Source organism: Heloderma suspectum, chromosome 5 (assembly GCF_057233095.1).
Source record: "Heloderma suspectum isolate Gila_16-S chromosome 5, 16-S_ref, whole genome shotgun sequence".
In the NCBI taxonomy this organism is placed as follows: domain Eukaryota; kingdom Metazoa; phylum Chordata; class Lepidosauria; order Squamata; family Helodermatidae; genus Heloderma; species Heloderma suspectum.
In genome coordinates, this window is record NC_139462.1 from 146,684,119 (window position 1) to 146,704,691 (window position 20,573).

The 20,573-nt window shown below is 46.4% G+C and overlaps 2 protein-coding genes across 2 annotated transcripts in view; one reads left to right on the forward strand and one right to left on the reverse strand.

Annotated features, from left to right (window-relative positions):
* CNTNAP2 (contactin associated protein 2) overlaps positions 1 to 20,573 on the reverse strand; it is a 2,014,778-nt gene that overhangs the window by 659,085 nt on the left and 1,335,120 nt on the right. The gene's annotated exons all lie outside the window — the stretch shown is intronic.
* Positions 184 to 8,229, forward strand: CFAP141 (cilia and flagella associated protein 141). Its single transcript, XM_084857752.1, has 4 exons — positions 184 to 258; positions 2,858 to 2,898; positions 7,010 to 7,139; positions 8,128 to 8,229. The coding sequence occupies exons 1-4, from the start codon at positions 184 to 186 to the stop codon at positions 8,227 to 8,229; spliced, it is 348 nt and encodes a 115-aa protein (XP_084713878.1).

Sequence of the window (20,573 nt, forward strand, 5' to 3'; positions counted from 1 at the left end):
AGGTCTCCTTTTCCTCCCCTAAGCAACCAGCACCAGCCAATCAGGATCTTTGTGTTTGTCTGGCAGTTCTAAAGCATGGTTTGTTGCTACCATGGCAACCACAGATACAAACTGCCGCCAGGCCAGGAGGAGAGATAGAGGGACAGAGAGGGACATACACTGGTGGTCACCTGCCCCACCGCAATGGCATCCACCATTCAGAAGTCAGGGCCAGCCAGCCATGCCACCACACGTGAGCAGTTGCTGAAAGAAGAAGAGGTAGGTCTTTGGGCTATGCTGCGAATAACGATGGCAGATGGCAGATCAGGCATTGACCAGGTATATGGGAGATTGTAGCTTGATTTTGAGGCTGATATGCAGTATAAGGCAGGCAAACAGAGGAGTCCAGTTTCTCTAAGCCTGGAAAATTGCTGTCACTGAGGCGAGTGTAATTTGCTGACCTGTGGCATTGAGTTTCATAGCTTAACAAGTTCCAGAGTCTGAGGTTGAATATGTCACAGAAAAGGAGTAAAACTGTTCTCGTTGGCTTTGTATTCAATACCCAGAGTTAAGCAGGCATGGGTTGATTTTAATGTAATTGGGCATTTTGTTTTTACTGCATGTTTTCCATTTATTTATTTTTACTGGAACTCCCCACCACTACAAATTAGGCAGGCTGCCAACCCTTCTGGGTTTTCGGCTTAAAGACTTGTTTTTGTACACCACTTAGAAATGACTTTAATGGAAGCAATTAATAAATATTGTTAAATGAATAAATAAGCAAATTGTCATTACCTGCTGCTCCAGCCCCTTGGGAAGTGCCTGACTAGTAACTGAGCTAACTAAATGATGGGTGCATATATCTAGGATACCCCTGAGAAATGTCACATATCCATTCTTTAATTAGAAATAAACATGCATTTATAATTTTTTTTTATTACAAATCATATTTAAGTAACTGTGCTAACAATTCCTACAGATATGACATTCAAGTAACAGTGTGATCCTATGTGTATCTATACAGAAGTAAGTCCCTGTATTGCCTGGCTGTGGGCTTCGACCTCTTGATTTAGAGGTGCCAAGATAGTGATAAATCAGATCCAGGTTTACTTACAAGGAGTACTTTATTGGTAACTTACAGCACACAGGCGTACCCAATGGTTGGATCAGACAGCTTCTCTGAACCCAGAGCCATGGGGTGCAATGGGTTTTATACCATACATGTTAGCAATGAGGCAGCATAACAGCAGCAAGCGCCCCCTAGCATCCATTCCCAGCATGGACTAAGCATTTGGTTCTCAGCACAGCCACCTGCAGCTCAGCATAAACAAACTTTGCTTCTCAGGAACATCTTGATAATGCCTTCTGGCTCATTAGTGTGGAATGTATCAGCCTTTGACACATCTTCACATGCTCAGAGGCTTACTAGCAAGGGAATTGCACCAATAATGAACTTAAGCAAGCATTATGGATCTCTAGGCCCCTCTAACGCTACAGGTGACTTGATTATGCTCCTGGGGCCAATATAGTCCCGCTGAGTTCAATGAGACTTACTCCCAGCCTTAGACTCTCAAAATGAATCCTAAATTTCAGTTTAGGTGGAATTCAGGGGCAACTTTGAGATGTATGAATGTTTCTCCTGAGAAATTTAATCGTATTAAAATTCTTTTAACTTTCCTTAAATTCCTACAGAAGTTTTGCCTGACCAGAGCCCTTCTGATTAGGGATGGCGGAGAATTTCTCCCCGAAACATCGGGGGGCCGAGCGCCAACGTGTTCGGCCCCCCAAACAAGTTTCGGGGAGAAATCCTCTGGACCCCCCTGCCCCCCGCACCCCCCCGGGACGGGACTTACCTTTGCCGAATGTCCCTCCCGGCGGCGGGTCCGGCCAGCGGTTCGGCGGGTGTTCGAGAGGGGCGGGAGTGGCAGCTGGTCTTTCGACCGGCTGCCGCCCCCGCCATTCCAATAAAAGAAAAAAAAAACGCCCCCGTGATAGGCTACGTGACGATTAACGTAGCCTATCACGGCTAGATTTGCAAAGTCAGCCGTGATAGGCTACATTAATCATCACGTAGCCTATCACGGGTGACTTACCTTTTAAACATTTACGTAGACTACAGCGACTAAATAAGGAACGCGAATGGCGGCTCCCTATGGGGGCCGCCATTAGCGTACGCGCTTTTTTTTTTTTTAAGTCACCCATGATAGGCTACGTGATGATTAACGTAGCCTATCACGGTTGACTTTGCAGATCTAGCCATGATAGGCTACGTTAATCGTCATGTAGCCTATCACGGGGGCGTTTTTTTTTTTTTTAAACAATGGCGTTCATGGCCGGGCGAGGCGGGAAGCCTCCTCCCCGGCCTGAATTTCGCGGGGGGAGCCGCGAAGCGCCTCCCCCCCACCTCAAACAAGCTTCGACGAAAGGTAAGTACCTTTCGTCCACCCCTACTTCTGATTTGCTTCATATTTTGCTTTAGTAAATGCTTTGGGAACTCTAGGTGGCTACTAACAATGATTTCTTTCCATGTGTTAGTCACTTGTCAGCTTACCATGGGAAGCGTATTACAACAGCCATGTAAGGAGTTGGTTATCTGACTGATTGGTTATGTGACCAGCCAAATCTGATCACATTTCCACAATCAACTGGAAATACATGAAAGTCGAAATCTGGTAAAAATCGCCTCATCATGTGACTAAATAGGAACCACATATGGTTGCATATGTCCCACATTACATTCACAAATGCCTACCACACAATCAACAAAATAGCTAGCTGCAGGGATTCTTTGTGTAGTGTCAGAAAGTGCTCCTCTTTTTCCCATTTGGACCAGCATGACCCATTTGCTTTGCACTAACAGTCTTCTATTGCATTTCAGATGTTAGAAAAAGTTCAAGATTTTGCTAAATTGATGCGAAGGTAAATGGATTTTGAAATCCTGTTTTCTAACTGTGCATTTTAGTGACTAAAAGTCTCTTTTATGTCCAGAAACAATAAAGCAGAAAGTCTCTGGGGTGGCAAAGCTTTTGACACCCAGCTGAAAATGCAGATAGGAACAAAATCATAGTTGATGATAAACACCAAAACCTCCCAGTGCTATGGCCTGACCTGTTTTAAGTCAGCTACTGACTGTGCTGGGTTTGAAAGACACATCAGAGCTTGGCTGTGGCATGCAGATAACAGCCATTAATCTGGAATGAATGGCAAACCATAATCAACACGTTTATGACTGCTGCTGCTCCTTATTACATATTGTTAAGTTATGGACTAAGAAATCATGTTATATGTTGTATATATAGGGAGAGCCCCCCTCCTTTACATACTCATGCAGACACAAAAGACAGTGTCACCACTTTCTTCCATGAGGACATAGTAGAGTACATTAAAACTCTTAAGAGGAGAAAGGAGGAGCAATGGCAGTTCTACGGCTAGTTTGACTTGCTAAATTATTCTCCAATTTATTTTTAATAACAATGTTTGTATGCTAACCCATCACATAAAGTTCCATGGGTGGCTTAGAATACTAGATAAGACATAAAACAAACAACAACAAAAGCAGTATATTTACAGCAACAGGGAAAACAAATAAACACAGCAACACAAGAACATAGTATAACTTAACACTAAAAAAACCCCTAAACTCTCTAAAGGATTTTAAGATTTTAAAAATGTAAATGCTAAAATTCCTGGGAAAATAAAATGTCTTCACCTGGTGCTGAAAAGAAGCAAAGTCGGCTCCAGGTGAGCCACTTTGGGGAGAACATTCCATAACTGGGGTGTCAGCACTGAAAGGGCCCAGTAGTCACCTGTTACACGTTATCTGATTGGGGCACCTAGAGAACGTCCTCAGAAGATGACCTCAAGGACTGGGTAGGTACATACACTGGTGGTCACCTGCCCCACCACAATGGCATCCACCACTCAGAAGTCAGGGCCAGCCAGCCATGCCACCACATGTGAGCAGTTACTGTCTGAAAGAAGAAGAGGTAGGTCTTTGGGCTATGCTGAGAATAACAATGGCAGGTGGCAGATCAGGCATTGACCAGGTATATGGGAGATTGTAGCTTGATTTTGAGGCTGATATGCAGTATAAGGCAGGCAAACAGAGGAGTCCAGTTTCTCTAGGCCTGGAAAATTGCTGTCACTGAGGCGAGTGTAATTTGCTGACCTGTGGCATTGAGTTTCACAACTTAACAAGTTCCAAAGGCAGTCCTTCAGGTAATTTGGCCCCAAGCCATTTAGGGCTTTGAAGATTAAAACCACCACTTTGAATTGGGTTGGGAAATGGACTGGAAGCCCGTGCAGATGACAAAACTGTGGCAAAATATGATCAAACCATTCAGTCCCTATCAAAAGTTTTGCTGCTCTGTTTTTGACCGACAGAAGTTTCTGGTCCGTTTTCAAAGTCAGCGCCACCTACAGCACATTACAGTAATCCAAATGAGAAGTTACCAAAGCAAAGATTATTGTGGCAAGACTCCATCTAGGCAGAGTGTGGTGTGGTGTAGTGGCAAGAGTGTTGGACTGAGAGCTGGGAGAGCCGGGTTTTAGTCTCCACTCGGCCATGGAAGCTCACTGGGTGACTTTGGGCCAGTCACACACTCTCAGCCTAACCTACCTCAAAGGGCTGTTGTTGTGAGGATAAAATGGAGAGGAGGGGGACAGTGTAAGCTGCCTTGGGTTCCTTGCAAGAGGTAAAAAGGCAGGATATAAATGCAATAAACAACACATAAACAAACAGAGAAATGAATAGGCAGGGCCACTGTTGGTATATCAGCCTAAGCTGATGAAAGGTGCTCTGAGCCACTGAGACCACTTGTGCTTCTAGTGACAATGCTGGATCCAGGAACACCCACAAACTGCAAAACTGATCCTTTAGGGAGAGTGCAACACCCTCCAAAATAGGATGGATACCACTTAAAATGGCAGATTAATTACCCACTAACAGGACCTCCATCTTGTCTCAATTAAGTTTCAGGTCTTGACTCCCATCCAGCCCATTACTATGCTTAGGTTTTGATTTAGAATGCCCACTGCTTCATATGGAATTGATGAAATGAAGAGACAGAGGTGGGTGTCACCTGCATATAGGGGACACCTCAGCCCAGACCTCTGGATGACCTTTCCCAGCAGTTTCTTATAAATCATAGAATCATAGAATCATAGAATAGTAGGGTTGGAAGGGGCCTACAAGGCTATCGAGTCCAACCCTTGCTCAATGCAGGAATCCAAGTCAGAGCATCCCTGACGGATGGCTGTCCAGCTTTGTCTTGAATGCCTCCAGTGTGGGAGAGCCCACTACTAGTTCCATTGTCGTATTGCTCTAACAGTCAGGACGTTTTTCCTGATGTTCAGCCAGAATCTGGCTTCCTGTAACTTGAGCCCATTATTCCGTGTCCTGTACTCGGGGATGATCGAGAAGAGATCCTGGCCTTCCTCTCGGTGACAGCCTTTCAAGTACTTGAAGAGTGCTATCATATCTCCCCTCAGTCGTCTCTTCTCAAGGCTAAACATGCCCAGTTCTTTCAGTCTCTCTTCATAGGCCTTTGTTTCCAGTCCCCTGATCATCTTTGTTGCCCTCCTCTGAGCCCTCTCCAGTTTGTCTGCATCCTTCTTAAAGTGTGGTGCCCAGAACTGGACACAGTACTCCAGATGAGGCCTAACCAGTGCTGAGTAGAGGGGAACTAGTACCTCCCGGGATTTGGAAGCTATGCTTCAATTAATGCAGCCCAAAGTAGAATTTGCCATTTTTGCAGCCACATCACATCGTTGGCTCATATTCAGCTTGTGATCGACAACAATTCCAAGAGCTTTCTCACTTGTAGTGTTGTTGAGCCATGTATCCCCCATCTTGTAACTGTGCATTTGGCTACTTTTTCCTAGGTGCAGTCCAGAACTTGGCATTTATCCCTATTAAATGTCATTCTGTTGTTTTCTGTCCAGCGCTCCAGTCTATCAAGGTCACTTTGAATTTTGTTTGTGTCTTCCAGGGTATTAGCTAGCTATCCTGCCCAATTTTGTGTCATCTGCAAATTTGATCAGCATTCCCCACACCTCCTCCTCCAAGTCATTCATAAAAATGTTGAAGAGCACTGGGCCCAGGACTGAGCCCTGCGGTACCCCGCTCGTTACCTTCCCCAGTTTGAGAAGATCCCATTGATAAGCGCTCTTTGAGTCTGATTCTGTAGCCAACTGTGGATCCACTGGATCGTTGTTTCATCTAGCCCACTTTGAGCTAGTTTGCTCATCAGGATATCATGGGGCACTTTGTCGAACGCTTTGCTGAAGTCGAGGTATATTATGTCCACAGCATCCCCACAGTCCACAAGGGAGGTTACTTGATCAAAAAATGAGACCAGATTCGTCTGGCAGGATTTGTTCTTGACAATTCCATATTGGTGCTTACAGATGGATTGCTTTATCATCTGCTCCAGAATTTTCCCAGGGATTGATGTTAGACTGACTGGCCTGTAGCTCCCAGGTTCCTCCTTTTTACTCCTTTTGAAGAAAGGGACAACATTAGCCCTCCTCCAGTCATCTGGCACTTCATCCATCCTCCATGATTTCTCAAAGAGAAAGTTAAACAGCATTGGGGATAAAACAGAACCCTGTGGAAGGCCAAAGCATAACTGCCAAGAGGTAGAGCAATAATCCCCCAGCATCTCATTCTGGAGTATACCATCCAAGCAGGGGCAGAAACACTGTCAAAGAGTTGCTCCAGCTTTCAACCCAGCCAATTAGGTGGGAACACAAATGTTTGAAGGAAGTCCTGCATGAACTGAACTGTATACACAGTGGGCTGACAGATATCTCTGTGATCACCATTTCAGAACTATTTGCTAAGTTATTATGCATATAGGCCACACATGTAGTTTGGTCTTTAGCAAGATGTTTGAAAATGCATGCATCTTGCAATAAATGGATCAACAATAGTTTCCTATGCAAAGAAGAATATTCTCTCAGGCTGATTTGTGCTGCACTGTTGATGTCCCGCACTATTTGACCCATCATACCTCCTCCATTTCTGCAGCTGGGAACTTGGCAAAGCTATGTGCCTGCAGCGGGCAAAACAGGAGGACAGGTGTTTTGCAAAGAGACGAAAGAGGCAGCAGGAAGAAATGAAAGAAGAGCTGCACTATGCTAATAAACAATTGATGATGGTAAGATCTGACGGCAAATGCATCCCCCCCCCCATTTCATGTAGGTACAAGCAGGTGAAAATCCTCTCAGTCCAAACTTTCTTTATGAGACTTGCCCCCTATTTCCATGGGAAGAAAACAATCCCAGATGCATCCCATCCTGCCATGAAATCACAGCCATGTACATCTGTACCCTTGGACTGCCATAAATATTGCCTGTAAAAAAATTGTTTGTAGCATATATTGTACACCTGGATTAGAGCTTGTAAAACAAGGATGGTTTGCTTGGTGTTAATGATATGCATTGGTAACAGTGGCATGGTCTGGGGGGCTGTGAGGCAGTTACCTTCCTGCTGCTAAGAAGTTTTTGGTCTTGTCGTCAGTGGCTGGATGGGAGACTAACTGGGAAGACTATGGATGCTACCTTGAGTTCCATGATGGAGGAAAGGTGGGATATAAAAATGTAATAAATAAATAAATATGGACACAATCCAGCCAAGTGTAAGCATTTTAAAGTGTGTTTTAAATGGTTGAGTACATACATAACTGCCTCTCACTGAAATTAATGGGCATTAAAAGTGCTGAACTCTGGTTGGAGTTTGCACATAGATGTCTACCATCACAGGAACAAAACCCCCAATTAGTTTCAGCTACCTCCCATTGCATGGATCCTAAATCAATGCAAAAGCTAATGGTTAGCTTATTTCATGGTCCATAGGCAGAAATAAGCCTGCAGTCCTCCCTTTTCTTGATGTCTTCCTCCTCCCATGCCCCCACCCCCCCCACAGTCAATGCCTGCACTGGGCTCTCACCTACTGCAGGGGACCAGATGCAAATGCAGCCACTCTCACCTCCCTGGGTTGAGGTAGTTATGGGCATCCATAATTATAAGCTGGAATACTGGGATGCAAAGACAAAGGAATGGTGGAGAATGGAGCACTCAGCACTTGATGAAATTTAAAAGAAGCAGTGAAGGATGAGTTCTAACAGCCTTCTTCCTATATGGCAGGTTCGGCGAGCAGCCTTACGTCATCTCCTAAGTCTTGAGCACCTGCAGTACCAGCTGGAATTGAACCATTTGGGCAAGTCATTCTACGCAGAGCGGCTGTGAGCACTCATGTTAGACATGGCTAGAAATCCAGGCAATAACAAGTACAGCTGCATTCATATAGTACTCTCTGCCTAGAGAGAACCTTCTCTCCATATGTTAATATCAAATGCAATTATCACAGGGAAAGATTAAAGACTTTTTGCTTAAGTGGTAAAGTGTACCCTGAAAAATTTGTACATTTTGTTCTTGATACAGTTACATAAGGAGAAGAGACAGATCAAGTAAATATTGGGCAAAAGCAAAATAACATGCAAATATAGGATACAGTCCAACCAAAGTTAATTACTACATCTCAGGGAGTGCTTCCAGATGAGTCATTTATCACACCATTGCCCTGCTTCTTTCACAGAATTTTACAGAGGGTCCAGATATCATCATCTTCCAGTTGTAACCCTCCTGTGTTTTCAAACTGCTTCTACCATTTTTTCCCTAATGCAGAAAATCTGTCAAGGAGGGAAAGACAGAACAGATGCACAATGTCTTTTGACTGGCATTAGGAGCCATCTGTATGTAAGTACCCAAGGATTTCAGTGGGGGAAATGTAAGAATGTGCTTAACTCTCCCACTGGAATCAGTGGCTCTTTGAAGTGCTTAAATGTAACTGGGTCTTGGCCTGAGTTGGGATCATTAGTGAAAAAGTGGTCCAAGCCTCATAAAAACGGTACAGGCCTACATAAAAATGCTGAAGAAAAATCCAAATATGTTTCAAGCCACACTAGTTCTTCTTAAGGGGAACTGTAGAACAATGATGTACTGATTAAATTATCAAATATTGTAAGTTTCTAATTTAATAAATGTAGACCCCACCCTTCAGTTAAAATACACCAGAGAAGCTTACAGACTATATGAATACAATATAACATGAGAAGAAAATAATATGTAAACATTAAAAACTAGGAGGTGTACGTTGCATAAAGCCTCTCTACTCAGGCTTATAAATTCTTAAAAGGTCTCCGGAAATAGAAACGGTATTTGACTGGTGCCCCCAAAATCACAACATAGGTGCCAGGCAAGCCACCCTGAAGAGAACATTCCAAAGACTGAGTGCCATCACCAGGAAGGCTCTCTCCCCAGTTGCCACCTGCCACACCTCACTCAGGGGCAACCAGAGGAAAGCTTCCAACAATGATCTGAAGGAACAGCTAAGTTCATATGGAGACAGGAAATTATTAATTAACTAATTAATAGATGCAGATCCTACTTTTCAACTATCCTCAAAGTGGCTTATAATTTTTATAAAATACAACAGATGCTCCCCAAACACAATGGAACAACACAACACGACCATCTCCACTGGAGCAGAGCCAGCATCTGATGTTCCTTCCCACAGTTGATGCCAGTTAGCCCTGGAATGGTGGGGGAGGGGGAGGGCAGCCCAACTGGAGCAGGCCCTGATGTTCCCTTTGCTTGGTCCTTTCCTGTCTTCTGCGATCCTTCAGGACCCTGGTCCTAAGCAAAAATGGACATTAGAGGGCAATACTAGTGTGATGTTTCAGGGTTGTGTGTTTTTTAATAATTAGGATGAGGAGAGGCAGGTTGCAATCACGGCAGAGGCAAACAAATCAATCTTTAACAATATTTACTTAACTTAAGAATGTTTGGTGAATAATAACATTAAGAAAACAATTAACAGAACTATGAACCAAATTATGTTCAACTCCGACTTCAAGCCACAGTTTGCCGTGAAGAGCAGTGTTATTGTGTGGTGCAGCGTCTAATTGTGTCCATGCGGTGGATGAAAGCAACTAACCACAGACACCAACTTAAATGGATTATTAAATTGGCCACAACTTTATTGATTTGAATAGGATTGGCGGAGGTGTAGGGTGTGGATCCCCCATCGGGCAGTCTGCCTGCTGCCCGATATTCCTTCCTGGCCCGCCTGCCAGCAGCGCTGGTGATGGGTGGAAGGGTCAGAGGCCCACCATGGTGCAGACCGCTAACGTGAACACTTTCCCTCCACCCTGGATGTGGCATGCCTGCTGCAGCCCCCACACTGGCCTGGTCTTGGTGCCATACCCACCCAGATCCCTTAAGGAGATCCCATCGCAGGGAAGCAGGAAACCCAATCCCACTCTCCCTTCCAAATTGATCCAGCCCAATGCCTATCTCGCCCCACAAAGTTGTAACATAAACAATACAATTCTACCAAGAGTGCACTCAAATAGTTCAACTTATTTAAACACGGACTACTCTTGCAATGAGGAAGGCGAAGACCCTGCCCCCTTTTCTTGCCAATTGGAAGGCAGGTAAAATTCCTTCCCAGCCCCGTTACTGGCAACTGACTTCTGTCCATTTCAAGATCTATTGTTACCAGGTGTGGGTGGGTGGAGAAGCCAGCAACAGCAATGGTGCCAGCCAACACACAAGTCTTCGCTCTTTTATGAGCCCCAAGCAGCCAAGACAGGAAACTGCTTGCCACTCTCCCCGCCAGTGGAGACAACCAGCGTTTTGATTGGCTCGGCACTCATGCTGTGGGAAGGCGGCGCTGCCGCCGCCCAGGCTCTCACCAGCTCCCTTCCTTTCCCACCACAGGACCTGCGCATGCTCACAATGGTGGCTTCCCGGTAAGTGGGGAACTGGACTTGTTGCTGGACTAACAACAGTTGCTTATCCTAGTTCTCTAGTCCTTGGTTGCCTGTCCCCGTGTGTGGAGGTGCACTCTTTGGCTGGATCCACACTTACTGCCTTTTTTCGCTTCCAATGAGGTTTCACCGCCTGCCTTTCACACTATGCAGTAGCCGCCTCGAATTGGAACCGGAATTTCCCACTTCCGTGCTCCCGCTTTCAATACCCTAATATCCCGGTATTTCCCCTTAATGTGCTCTGATTTTCTGCCTTCACTACCATAACCAGTCGTAGTCCCCTCCCCTGCTTGTCCATGTCTCCTGAGAAACCTGTACGAGGGTCAAGAAGCAACAGTCAGAACCAGACATGGAACAACCGATTGGTTCAAAATTGGGAAAGGAGTATGACAAGGCTGCATATTGTCACCCTGCTTATTTAACTTATATGCAGAGTACATCATGAGAAATGCCGGGTTGGATGAATCAGAGGTCGGAATTACTGGGAGAATTATCTGGGAGAATTATCAACAATTGCTGGGAGAATTATCAACAACCTCCGATATGCAGACGATACCACCCTAATGGCAGAAAGCGAAGAGGATCTAAAGAGCCTCTTGTTGGTGGTGAAAGAGGAGAGTGCAAAAGCTGGTTTGAAACTCAACATTAAAAAAACTAAGATCATGGCATCTGGCCCCATCACTTCCTGGCATATATTGATGCTTTCGAACTGTGGTGCTGGAGAAGACTCTTACGAGTCCCCTGGACTGCAAGGAGGTCAAATCAGTCCATCCTAAAGGAAATCAACCCTGAGTGCTCATTGGAAGGACAGATAATGAAGCTGAAGCTCCAATATTTTGGCCACCTAATGCGAAGAGAAAACTCCCTGGAAAAGACCCTGATGCTGGGAAAGACTGAAGGCAAAAGGAGAAGGGGACGGCAGAGGATGAGATGGCTAGATAGCATCGCTGATGCAATGAATATGAACTTGAGCACGCTCCGGGAGAGAGCGCAGGACAGGAAGGCCTGGCGTGCTATGGTCCATGGGGTCACGAAGAGTCGGACACGACTGAACGACTGAACAACCTGTCCAATCACAGCTCTCGATGGCCCCATGTCTTCTTCTGGCTACCTATCGCATAGCTTCCTCAGCAGCCCCTGTTTCCTCAGCAACAAGCAAAGGGCTGGATGTGCGCACGCTTGTCTGATCTCAGAAGCTAAGCGGGGTCAATCCCAGTCAGTGCATGGATGGGAGTCCGCCTGGGAATCAGGCTTCCTGCACTGAGCAGGGGGTTATTGTAAAAGTTAAGGCGTTATCCTTGCAGAATCGGGGCTTCTCCATGATGTTTTTTTTTTCTAATTCAGGCATGATCTTTGAAGCTTCAAAGTTGTGAAGCTTCACAACTTTGAACCTTCAAAGATCATGCCTGAATTAGAAAAAAAAATTGCGGAGAAGCCCCGATTCTGCAAGGATAACGCCTTAATTAAAAAAACAACAACATCCAGAGCAGGGGATAGGAGGGGGTAAAACCTAATCTCATTTGAAGGGATACAACAACCCCCTGCTCAGTGCAGGAAGCCTGATTCCCAGGCGGTCGCCCATCCAACTACTGACCGGGGCCGACCCCGCTTAGCATCCGAGATCAGACAAGCGTGCGTAGGAAAACAGCAGGAAATCAGCACAGCACTCGAGTGTGAACCGAGCTTGCGCATTCGATGAAGCACTGCAATGGGGAAAATGGGTGAGTGTGAATAATCACGTTTTAATGTGAGAGCATTTAACCCGACGGGACACTGAATTCATTGCGATGGCGGGCACAATGTAGATTGGCCCGTTGTTGTGTTGCAGACTGTCTCCTTCTCCTTCTCCACCTTACTGCTGGTTTCTCTGTCCATTCTTTTCTTTTCGCCTCCTTCACTCTCTCCCTGCCTCTTCTTCCTCCCGGCCGCCAACTTCCTCATCCCTTTTCAAACTGACCTCCACTCTCTCCTCCCTCCATTCCATGCCCCTCCAACTTTACTCAGCCCACAGTCCAAGTAGGGATGTACGAAAATCACTTGTTCGCGGATTATGTTTATGGTGTGGGGGGGAGGCGTTCCGTCCCTCCCCCTGGAATCCTGGACGGGAGGGAGGCACTCCATTCCTCCCCCCCGGAATCCTCCGTGGCTGGATGTGCTCCGCGGCAGCTCCGCGGAGCAGCTGGCCAGGCCCAGCCAGGCCAGAGCCATCTGCAGCCGGATTTCTGGCTGCTGAGGGCTCTGGGGAAAAAAAAAACGCGTATGCAAACGGCAGTGGCTATGGCCACCGCCATTTGCGTTCCTTATTTTTGCCATCTTAATCTACATAAATATTTATGTAGACTAAGATGGCAAAAATCATGGGAAACACAAATAGCGTAGTGGATGCTATTTGCGTTCCCCTTATTTTTGCCGTCTTAGTCTGCATAATTATTTATTACGCCATTTGCGTACGCCTTTTTTTTTTTTTTAACCCAGTCGTTTTAGGCTATGTAAGTTTTTACGTAGCCTAAAATGTCTGGGTAAAAAAAAAAAAAGGCGTACGCAAATGGCGACGGCCGTAGCTGCCGCCATTTGTGTACGCCTTTTTTTCTTCTTCACCCAGACGTTTTAGGCCAAGTAAAAACTTACATAGCCTATAACATGTGTGTAAAAAACCCCCAAAAAACTGCAAATGGAGGTGGCGGCAGCTGGTCGGAAGACCAGCCGCTGCAGCTGCCGCTGCTGAAGCCACTGCCAGAGCTGCTGCCGCCCGGAAGATCCGCCCCAAGTAAGTCTCATCCCGGGGGGATCCGCGGGGTGGGGGGGGCAGGCCGTTCCACCACAGATTTCAGGGGCCGAATGCACTGGCATTCGGCCTCCCCGAGATCCGTGGCGGAACTCTCTGCCATCCCTAAGTCCAAGGCCCTGAGAGACAGGCATCACATACTTCTCCCCTTCTAATACATGCCCTCATGTATGCTGTCTCGTTACGGATCACACATCACTACTACACACCCATGTAAACCAGATATCCCATTCTTTTCATCATCTCTGTGACCCACCCCCACTACATTATCAGTCTCTTGTGGGGAACACCTTTGTTGCACCTCTCGGAATGTCTAAAACTCTGCTGCCTCAATTCTGTCTCTGAGACAACATCAGCCAGGCTTATCTCCCCTGTTCATAGGCACACCAAACCATTGCTCCAAGGGAATTCCACCAAGGGTCATCTTGTTAGTATTCCAGCATTGTCTCCTAGTTTCATCTAGCTTCAACTTCCACAGGACCTAATATTTTCGCTCTAACAAGGTTTCAGAAGATTCCTGTGAACCGTTCTTTCAACTTTCTTACCAGATTCCTTATATATCTGATAGATGGGAAGATTAGGATATGGAATAGCAGTCACAATGTATGGTTCTGGTTCCCATCTGGTGTCTATTTTTCCCCTCTCTCATGCATCTTAGTAATACTCTCTCCCACACAATCAGTGGTTCTTCCACAACCGCCTTATCATAATATGTTTCCTGCTTGCACTTAGCTGTAGCCATATGTTGCATCTGCAAATTTGCGGTATTAAGTGATGTTCCTGAACCCAGTTCTCTGCAAATGCTCTTGCTTCTCTCACCTTAGCATCTAGTACTATATCCATGGGTGGTCTCTAGGGATGTACCAAAGTTCCACCATGGATCTCGGGGAGGCTGAATGCCAGTGCATTCGGCCCCCTGAAATTGGTGGTGGAACGGCCTGCCACCCCCCTGCCACCCCCCCGGGACGGGACTTACCTGGGGCGGATCTTCCTGGCGGCGGCGGCTCGGCGGCGGCGGCTGCCGGTCTTCTGACCAGCTGCCGCCGCCGTCATTTCCAGGTTAAAAAAAAACAAAACAAAAAAGAGATAGGCTACGTAAAGATTTACGTAGCCTATCATGGCTAGATTTTAAAAAAACACCATGATAGGCTACGTAAATCTTTACGTAGCCTATCACAGCTGACTTAAAAACAAACAAAACAAAACAAAACACGTGTATGCAAATGGCGGTGGCCTTGGCCGCCGCCATTTGCGTTCCTTATTTTGGCACGTCTTAGTCTACGTAAGACGGCGAAAATAAGGGGAACACAAATAGCGTAGACGCTACGCTTTTTGCGTTCCCCTTATTTTCACCATAGTCTACATAAATATTTACGTAGACTAAGACATGCCAAAATAAGGAACACAAATGGCGGCACCCATGGGCGCCGCCATTTGCTTACGCGCGTTTTTTTTTTTAAAATCAGCCGTGATAGGCTACATAAAGATTTACGTAGCCTATCATGGCTGACTGCAGGGACTCAAACGGGGGTGGCTACGGCCGCCACCATTTGCGTCCCTGCTAGCCAGCGGCCGGATGTTCGGCTGCTGGCGGAGCTGGCTGGCGGCTCCGCAGAATTGCTGTGGAGAACAGCCGGCCGTCCAGGATTCCGGGGGGAGGGACGGAACGCCTCCCCCCACACCATCAGCATAATCCCTGAAAGGTAAGTACCTTTTGTACATCCCTAGTGGTCTCTCATGTTTACCAAATATTAAATAGTACAGAAAATATCATGTAGAGCAGTGTACAGAATTATTATATACATAATTAATTTGGGTAGCAGTCTGGGCCAGTCCTTCCTTTGCTCCTGATCCAGAGTTCTGAGCAGCCCAAGAATGATTTGATTACTCTGCTCACAACATTCATTTGAGGATGATATGCTGTAGTCCTGCTTTTATGACTACTATGCAAGGTACATAGCTCCTTGGAGAGTTACAGTTCAAATGCTGGTCCTTGATCTGTTAACACTCTTGAAGGATACATCCAAAGGCTCTCACAAAGGTAGATAAAAAGACCTGAGCTATTGTCTGTGCTGGTAAATCTTTCAGCAGAACTGCCACCACAAATTCACTGTAATGATCAGTCATTACAAGCAAATATGCATTCCTGTCTCGGCCATACTCCAGCTTCAAGTGATCCAATGCCACCAACTCCAAAGGACTGTTACTGATGATTGGGTGAAATGGGGCCTTTTCCAAAGGACTTGCTTTACCCAGGTTGCCACAGTTTCTACACTAATCCATTATGTCTTCTTGCATTCCCATCCAGTAAAATTGCTGTCTGATTATCATTTCTGTTTTTTTACACCCATAATGTCCAGATGCATTATGATATGCCTCTAATACCTTTTGTGAGTGCTGCCGAGGCAGGATGATCTGCATAATTGCCTCATTTGATTTAGGGTCTCTGTTTTTCCTAATTAACCTCCCACCTTCCTTATGCAAATATTCTTGCTGTCTCAGGAGTTTGAATACCTCATACGGAATGCCTGTCTTATATCTGGTAGTCCACAAATGTGACCCAGCCAGCATGCATTATTTTTTGCAGTCACTGGACTTTGCATTTGAATCTTTGTCCATTCATGCTGCTACGCCTCCGACATACATTCGTTGCCTGTGTCTTTATGTTTTCTGTGCATTTGACAAGCAAGATGCACTTCTTCCAAGGAAACATTCACAAATGGAGGCATTTCTATCTCCTTCATTCAGGGTATGCTCCCACATTTCTTCATTTGGTAGTCTAGACAATATGTTGGCATTTACATTAATCCTACCTGGCTAGTATTTGATGGTAAAATTGTAATTAGCTAGATGAGATGCCAGTGCTGCTCCAGAGCTCCTAACTTGACTGTTTGTAGATGAGTTAAGTGGTTGCATTATCAGTGTACACCTCAAATGGCATGGCAGCAAGATAATGTTGAAACTTCTCAGTTACTGCCCACACCCGAACTAGGAACTCCAGTTCAAAGGAACTTACCTTTCATCATTTATTTCAGAACCTTTCAAACCTCTACTCACATAACCAATCACTTACTCCCTGCCTTCTTGTTCCTGTGCCAAAACTGCTCCCAGTCCTATTTGCATCAATGTACACCCTCAAGGAAGCATTGTAATCAGGATATACTAATATGGGAGGTTGAACAAGAAGGTATTTCAGTTGTTCAAATGCAGATTGACATGGCCCACTCCACTCTAGCTTTTCCCCTCCAAAGTTACATTTGCTTCTTTTTCTAAAAAGTTCATGCAATGGTGAAGTGATCTGGGCAAAGACTAGGGATGTACGAAAGTTCCGCCAAGGATCTCGGGGAGGCCGAATGCCAGCGCATTCGGCCCCCCGAAATCGGTGGGGGAATGGCCTGCCACCCCCCCGCACCCCCCCAGGACGGGACTTACCTGGCGCGGTTCTTCCTGGCGGCGGCGGTTTGGCGGTGGCAGCTGCGGCGGCCGGTCTTCCGACCGGCTGCCGCTGCCGCCATTTCCAAGTTAAAAAAACAAAACAAAACAAAAAAAGTGATAGGCTATGTAAACATTTACGTAGCCTATCATGGCTAGATTTTAAAAAACACCGTGATAGGCTACGTAAATGTTTACGTAGACTATCATGGCTGATTAAAAACAAAAAAACAAAAACGTGCGTACGCAAATGGCAGTGCCGATGGGCGCCGCCATCTGCATTCCTTATTTTGGCATGTCTAGTCTATGTAAACATTTACGTAGACTACGGCGAAAATAAGGGGAATGCAAATAGCGTAGCGTCTATGGCACCGCCATTTGCGTACGCGTGTGTTTTTTTTTAATCAGCCGTGATAGGCTATGTAAACATTTACGTAGCCTATCATGGCTGACTGCAGGGACGCAAACGGCAGTGGCTACGGCCGCCACCATTTGCGTCCCTGCTAGCCAGCAGCTGGATGTCCGTCCGCTGGCGGAGCCAGCCGGCGGCTCCGCAGAATTACTGCGAAGCGGAGCTGGCCAGCCATGATTCGGGGGGGGGGGGGAAGGACAGAGCGCCTCCCCCCCGGCCAGAATTTCAGGGGGAGGGATGGAGCGCCTCCCCCCCAGCATCAGCATAATCCGTGAACAGGTAAGTGACTTTCGTACATCCCTAGCAAAGACAAAGTCTTTAATGAAATGATGATAGTAGCCTACAAACACCAGAAATCTCCTTACATCCTTCACTGTAAGAGGCCTTGGCCACTCCTGAATCACTTGTATCTTTTCTGGGTATCAGGATTGATTCTGAGTGCAGGAGATAGTTAGCAGCTGAGATTCAGAAGAGGAGCAGCCAGAACTGGGGGAGGCTTTTTCACAGGCCAGTTCAGTTATGGGTAGGCGTGCTTCTCAGGTTACCAACTCCCAGATGGCCAGGCATGAAGCTTCCTCCTTACCCCCCTCTGTGCAAAGCAGCAAGCAGAAGGAGGATTCGATGCTCTGACTTGGATTGATGCTCTGACTTGGATTCCTGCATTGAGCAAGGGGGTTGGACTCGATGGCCTTGTAGGCCCCTTCCAGCCCTACTATTCTATGTTTCTACTATTCTATGATTCTATGAGGGGCTTGGGGACTGTGACCTAAGAGACACGAGGCGGAGATGCAGAGCTAAGAGGGAAACGTCAGGGGTGGAGCTCAGCCGTTTGAACCAGTTAGCAATGTGTGAGAGGCTGCGCAGGGGAGCAGCATACGAGAGGCGGGACCTCCCTCCCTAAGTTAGCCTAGCCAGAAAGCTGCCCTTTCAAACTGCGGGCAACTTTCAGTGATCCCATTTGAATCCCCTGGAGGCATTCCTTTTTAGTCAGAGAGTCTTCAAGGATTTGCATCTGTAATGAACCTGTGAATAATGAATTAAAGGTGTGAGACTGAAGCCTCTTGTTTTGTGTGTTTGTGAGTGCTTAAGGAAAGAGGGGGCCAAGGGAATCGTGACACTGGGTCTGCTGCAATTCCCATTGCAGACACTGTATGCCCCAAATAGTTGACTTTCTCTTTTAGAAAGTGGCACTTGGATGGTTTCATCTTCAATCCGTATTGTGTAAGCCTATTAAATACTACATCCAAGTGTTTTAAATGCTCCTCAGATGTTTTTGAATATACAATTATGTCATCCAGATATAAAAGGACAATGTTGAAATTCTCAGAGCCCAAGCAATGCTCCATCAACCTTTAAAACATTCAAGAAGCATTACACAAACCAAATGGGATGCTAGTAAATTTGTGAAGTCCAGTGGGCATTATACACATGTTTTTTTCCTGATCCTCTGATGCCACTGGAATTTGCCAGTACCCACTAGCTAGATCTATTATAGGAAAGCACCACACTGATTTCAGTGCTGCTAAAGAATCCTTAATTTGGGGCAATGGGTATTCATCCCAGCGAGTCATCTGATTTAACTTCCTGTAATCAATGCAAAAATGTAACTTCCCATCTTTCTTCTTCACCAACACAATAGGCTATAACTCTCTTTTATAACGCCAGCGTCTTAGATTTCCTTTATCATTCCCTGGACTGGTTGATATAAAGCTGGAGCAAATGAATGGAATCTTTCCCAGACTGGAGGACATGTTGCTATTGGGATGGTATGTTGCACATGTGAAGCACACCCAAAATCCAGAGGCTTCTGGGAGTAGGGATGGCGGAGAATTCCTCCACGGATTTCAGTGAGGCTGAATGCCAGTGCACTGAAATCAATGGCGGAACGGCCTGCCCCCCCGTGGATTTCCCCCGGGATGAAGCTTACCTGAGGCGGATGTTCCGGACAGCGGCGGCTCCAGTGGTGGCTTCGGTGGTGGTGGCGGCTGGTCTTTCAACCGGCTGCCGTGGCTGCCATTTCCATTCTGGTCTTTGCTGTGATAGGCTACGTAAGTATTCACGTAGCCTATCACAGCAAGCCAAGAAAAAAAAAACATGGCGTACGCAAATGGCAGTGGCTATGGCGGCCACCATTTGCATTCCCTATTTTTCACCGTTTTATCCTACATAAATATTTACATAGGCAATTACGGTGAAAAAGAAGGGAACCGCAAATAGCATAGTGATAGTGGGTGCTATTTGCGTTCTCCCCCCCCCCCGCCGTTTTATCCTACGTAAATATTTACGTAGGCTTTTATGGTGAAAAAAAGAAAGAAACGCAAATAGCACCCACTAAGCTATTTGCGGTTCCCTTCTTTTTTGCTGTAATTGCCTACATAAATATTTATGTAGGATAAAATGGTGAAAAATAGGGAACGCAAATGGCGGCTGCTGTAGCCGCCGCCATTTGCGTACGCTGTTTTTTTTGGAGGGGGCATGCCATGATAGGCTACGTAAATACTTACATAGCCTATCATGGCAGCCTGGAAGGATGCAAATGGTGGCCACTACAGCGGCTGCCATTTGCATCTGCAGCAACCTGTCCACAGCCAGAAGTCCGGCTGCGGATGGCCCTGGCGGGCTGCTCCATGGAGCTGCCACGGAACAGAGCCAGCCGGACAGGATTCCGGGGGGAGGACTGGATCGCCTCCCCACCCGTCAAGGATTCTGGGGGGAGGGACGGAGTGCCCCCCCCCAGCGGATGACCCGACCGGAACCAGGTAAGTGTTTCGTACATCCCTAGCTGGGAGAAAGCTCTTTCATGTATTTTAATTAGGGATGTGTGAAAGTCACTTACCTTTTTGAAGGGGGTGATTCGCGGTGGGGGGAAGGCGCTCCGCTCCCCCCCCAAAATCCTAACTCGGCTGGCTCCGCTCTGCGGCAACTCCGCAGAGCCGCCGGCTGGGTGCATTCACAGGCATGTGGAGCCTGCGGACGCATATGGCGGCAGCTACAGTGGCCGCCATTTGCATTCCTGCTTTTTTGCCGTGATAGGTTACGTAAATATTTACGTAGCCTATCATGGCAAAAAACACACATGGGCGCAAATGGTATAGCCGCTGCCATTTGCGCCCCTGTCTTTCGCCGTGAT